The following is a 4,803-nucleotide window of genomic DNA, read 5'->3' as shown; positions in this document are numbered from 1 at the left end:
TGTAATCGTACCATTTAACCGTTAATTTTATCGGTTCGACGATTCGGTAACCGTACTGTTAAATTTTTTTTTATCAATACGGTAATCACCTATTTAAACCGGTTTTTTAATACGATTTTTCGATTTCGTTTTTTATGAAAACCCTACACAAACTCGGACACTTTCTGACCACGAAGTCGTACCCAGACTTCCTGACCACGAAGTCGTACGTACCCGACATGCATGTGTGTCTATCAGTATTCCACTATAGCTTGGAGTTCACGAAAAGAAAAGAAAGAAAAAGAAAACAAGAATATGTTCGTCAACTGGCTTCAATACATATTCTCACAACATATATATATAGCTGCTATTTTCATTTCAATTAATAAGCAGATTGAGAACTCGACATATTTTCTCATTTCAAAGCTATTATTATTATTATTATTAGCCCACAAGAAAAGGAAAAAAAATGAACTCGAGTAAAAGTGAACGAGATGCAGAAATAAAAGCATTTGATGAAACAAAATTAGGAGTGAAGGGAGTCGCAGATACTGGTGTTTCAACCATTCCCTCTTTTTTCATTGACCCAACTATTATTACACCCACTTCTCAGTCTGATTATGCTGTCTGTAGTATCCCAATCATTGATCTTAGCGCCGCCGCCGCAGTCGAGAAGATTCGAGAAGCATCTGAGGAATGGGGTTTTTTTCAAGTGGTGAATCATGGGATTCCTGACACTGTTTTAGAAGAGATATTGAAAGGAGTAAGAGAGTTTTTTGAGGAAGATGATGAAATGAAGAAAAGTTACTATTCTAGGGATTATGAGAATAAAACGTTTGTTTATAATAGTAATATTAATTTGTATAAAGGAAAGACTGCTAATTGGAGAGATTCTTTTGGTGTTATGATGGCTCCTTATCCTCCTCTTCCTCATCAATTGCCTACCCCATGCAGGTTTGTCTCTTTTGATCTATTATCTTCTTATTATTTATTACTAGTATTGTTTGCACGCGATGTATGCGAAAACAAACAAAAGGTCAATTGCGTAATAATATATACAAAAAATTGTTCATAGAGTTCATTGTATATTAGTTTTCTAGTTTTTGAAAACCAATAAATCAAGGACGATATAAATATTTTGTTAATTGAAGGTATAATGGTAAAAGATGGTGAATTTGTATTTTATTACTTAAGGGGGTTTATAGTTTTTGGTGTCCCCTTCCTCTTCGCTTATCTTATATAATTTTCCGAAAAACTACCAAATACAAAAATGTTGTGAAAATTAAACTACATAATATATTGTTTTATTTGTTGTAAAATACTACCATTTCTCTCAATTGATAGACAATTTGGTTATATATGGTTTATATATGGACGTGTAGGGAAATACTAATAGAGTACTCAAAGCAAGTGATGAAGGTGGGAAAAGTGTTGTTTGAGCTACTATCTGAGGCACTTGGATTGGAAGCAAAGCACTTAAATGAAATAGGTTGTAGTGAAGGGCTAAATGTTATGGGTCATTATTATCCAGCTTGTCCACAACCAGAATTAACACTGGGAACCTCAAAACATGCTGACAATGTCTTCTTAACTCTGCTATTGCAAGACCAAATTGGTGGTCTTCAAGTTCTTCATCACAATCGTTGGGTTGATGTTCCTCCCACTCCTGGAGCTTTAGTGGTTAACATAGGGGACCTTTTACAGGTAAATAAGTACTTCTATATATGTTGAGTATGTTGTATGTTACTCCCCCGTCCCAAAATAGAGTTCACGTTTCTTTTTGCACAGTCTTCAATACATATCTTTGACCTACAATATCTTTAATTTTGTATTAGTAAAAATTATAAAAAGTTGATATTATGAATGTACACATTAAGATGAATCTAACAAGATCTCATATGAAGATGTTTTAATCTATACATTAACGAGAATATTTGGTCAAAGTTTCTAAAATTTGACTTTCAAAATAGAAACAAAAACTATATTTTGAAACGGAGAGAGTATATTATATACTTCCATTTCAGTAGTTCAACAATTTGACTAGTGCCTAACTGCCTTTGTCTTCTTTTTTTCTTTTTCCTTTTGTCAATATCAAACAATAACATATAAGTTTAAATGTGGCAACTGGACATATACATAAATTTAATGTGTCTAATGTATTTGCATGTATATTTTCAGTTGATAACAAATGATAAATATAAAAGCGTGGAACACAGAGTATTAGCCAACAAAAGGGGTCCAAGAATATCTGTGGCATCATTTTTCTCGACATTTTTACTTGAGACATCTAGAAAGTATGGACCTATCAAAGAATTATTATCGGAATCAAATCCGCCAAAGTATCGTGAGACCACAGTGAAAGAATGTAGTGCCTACTTCATAAATAACGGGCTTAATGGTGGCTCAGCTCGTGAACATTTCAGACTCTGATTGACATATTCTTCCGTATATGTACCTCATACATGATGCAAGAGCATGCGGCATTTCATCTTTTAGAGAATCCTAATTCTATTAGGATTTTTCATAGTATCCTAGTTCTATTAAGATTTCTCATAGTATCCTAGTTCTTTAAGGTTTCTATTTATGTACGGTAGTATTTTGATTAGTAGTATTAGCAGTATTTTACTTACAAGTTTTTACTACTCTATTTAAAATATGTTTTTCTTGTTTTATGTGTATTATGAGTTCTAGTTTGCTTGAATGAGGAAAGAAGCGTGTTGCTATCTATATATTCACGCCAAATCCGAGTTCGCCCCCTAGGATTAGGTTTGTAATGCCTATTTAAAGGCACATATATTATTCAATAAAGGTGAAGATTTAGAGAATTAAAATTACGAGAGTTTTTTTGAGTTGAACGTAAATTAACTACTTGATTTTCAAGTAATAAATCAAAATCAAACAAACGAGAAGTGATTTATCCGCTCTTAATCGTGACTTAAGAGCCCCTATCCTTTTTTTTTTTAGTATTAGTTACTTTTCATAAGTACCACAAAAGATCTTGTTTTCCACAACCGTAATCACATCGCTGCATACACGCGATGCGTGCGACGATTTTTTTGGCATAACTGTTGCTCATTATTGAAACAAACCATGTAAAGAGAAGATCAATACTGCTAATCAAGATTGATATATATTAATTGAGGTTCATGCCAAATCATGTCCAGAGGAGACAAGATAAATATAATTTGTTTTCATGATTTTATTTAATATTATTGTTTCACTTATAGATAACCAAGTATGATTAACGTTAGTTGTTTGTTAATAGTCCAAAAAAAATTGTAGCCAAAACCACAAAGCCACAGGTATGCAAGTAACAAACCCACATAATTTTACCCATCTATCCATATGACTATCAATCCCACCTACCATATAACTATCCACCCCATATACCCATATGACTGATGTATCTCACTTTTTTTCATCTAATCCTCCTTTCATCTTCCCACCTAGAACCTTATATCTTCCCTTCCCTCAAAAAATTAGAACGATTCTTTCAGAAAAAAATAGATAGACTCGTCTACTTATCCTCGCTATCATTTATAGCTCACTAAATAAGATCGAGATTTCATATTTATATTCATATTTCATGGTAAACATCATATTAATAAGTCAATTATGGTGTCATAATTAACCCCATTAACGCTCCATTAATTTTTAGGATAATTTTGGTCTCTGTTTTTGTGGATCTTTTTAGGTTTTTCATTTCGATCGTGTGGTAATGCTCAAAACGTTCGTGGAAATAGAATTGAAATTGGAGTTATGTGGTTGACGAATTAAATGAGGGGCCTCAAATCTGAAGATGGTAATTCTTTACGTTTTATGATCCTGATTTTGTCCCAAATAAGTTCTTGAATCATCCACTTTTCCTTTCCCTTTTTTTTTTTTATCAAGACTTCTTCTACTCCTTTTTCTGGGTTTTTAATTATTCATACTTTTTCTACTCATTTTTTTGGATTTTAAATTATTCATAAGAAATCTCAGTAAAATCAATCATTTTTCGGTTTTTAATTTCAATATTTGTTTTGGAAAATTAGTGTAATTTCATTTTTAGTTTGTTTTTTGTGTGTTATTGTATTCAAAATTGATTTATATTTTATAATGCCTTTTTTTGTTACAAACATGTACTGATTTTTTTAAATAATTATTTCGGAATTTATACCATACAATAGAGACTTAAATTATCCATGTAATTCGAATATAAGAGTTAGTTTTTTTTCAACTAATTTGAAATAACTTGCAAGACAAAAAAGAATTATGTACCTTTTTTTAGAAGTTCGCATATTGCCAATGGACAAATGTGAATCTTCCCGTCAAAATCGTATGTTTTTCGTAGTTTGTAATTTGTATTGACGTTGTAGTGTATTGGTAATTTTTTTAGTATGTAATTGTAAATGGTTCTTGGGAACGGAGTATGCAATTGCTATTGGGTTATAGTTGGTAATTGAATTTTCTTGTTTTTGTAAAGTTTCCTCATTTCATTTTTTTTGGCCCCCACTGGGGACCCGTTGATAAGAAGAAGGACCCTACTGGACCAACACCTCGCTCAGGTCAGCCAGCCCAGCAACACAAGTCAACGCTTGAGAGTAGAGGGGGGTATAAGAGAATCTCTACTCCCAAGCATATGTAGGTAGTGGAGTTCGAACTTGTGACCTCCAAGTCACAAGGTGAGTTCTCCACCACCTCCACCAAGCAAGCTTGGTTCTCATTTCAGTTATTTGTATAACGTGAATTATGCAATTCTATTGATTTCAACTGACTTGTGATTGATTGTTATAATTGTATTTTCGGCAATTGAAATTGGTCTTGTAATTCAAAAAGAAAAAA

At 32.5% G+C, this 4,803-nt stretch overlaps 1 protein-coding gene across 1 annotated transcript; it reads left to right on the top strand.

Annotated features, from left to right (window-relative positions):
• Positions 1-348: 348 nt before the first annotated feature.
• Positions 349-2,651, top strand: LOC104888746 (1-aminocyclopropane-1-carboxylate oxidase homolog 1). Its single transcript, XM_010673796.4, has 3 exons — positions 349-933; positions 1,362-1,683; positions 2,158-2,651. The coding sequence occupies exons 1-3, from the start codon at positions 449-451 to the stop codon at positions 2,407-2,409; spliced, it is 1,059 nt and encodes a 352-aa protein (XP_010672098.1). The 5' UTR covers positions 349-448; the 3' UTR covers positions 2,410-2,651.
• The last annotated feature ends 2,152 nt before the right edge of the window (positions 2,652-4,803 follow it).

The sequence above is a fragment of the Beta vulgaris genome, chromosome 3 (assembly GCF_026745355.1).
Source record: "Beta vulgaris subsp. vulgaris cultivar EL10 chromosome 3, EL10.2, whole genome shotgun sequence".
In the NCBI taxonomy this organism is placed as follows: Eukaryota; Viridiplantae; Streptophyta; class Magnoliopsida; order Caryophyllales; family Amaranthaceae; genus Beta; species Beta vulgaris.
This window is presented reverse-complemented; position numbering and strand designations above follow the sequence as displayed.

Bases quoted from the DNA above. Each gene is read 5' to 3' on its own strand.
- LOC104888746 (XM_010673796.4), top strand. From the start codon at position 449: ATGAACTCGAGTAAAAGTGAACGAGATGCAGAAATAAAAGCATTTGAT. The intron at 934-1,361 runs GTTTGTCTCTTT...ATGGACGTGTAG, and splicing joins CAATTGCCTACCCCATGCAG to GGAAATACTAATAGAGTACT. The intron at 1,684-2,157 runs GTAAATAAGTAC...GTATATTTTCAG, and splicing joins ACATAGGGGACCTTTTACAG to TTGATAACAAATGATAAATA.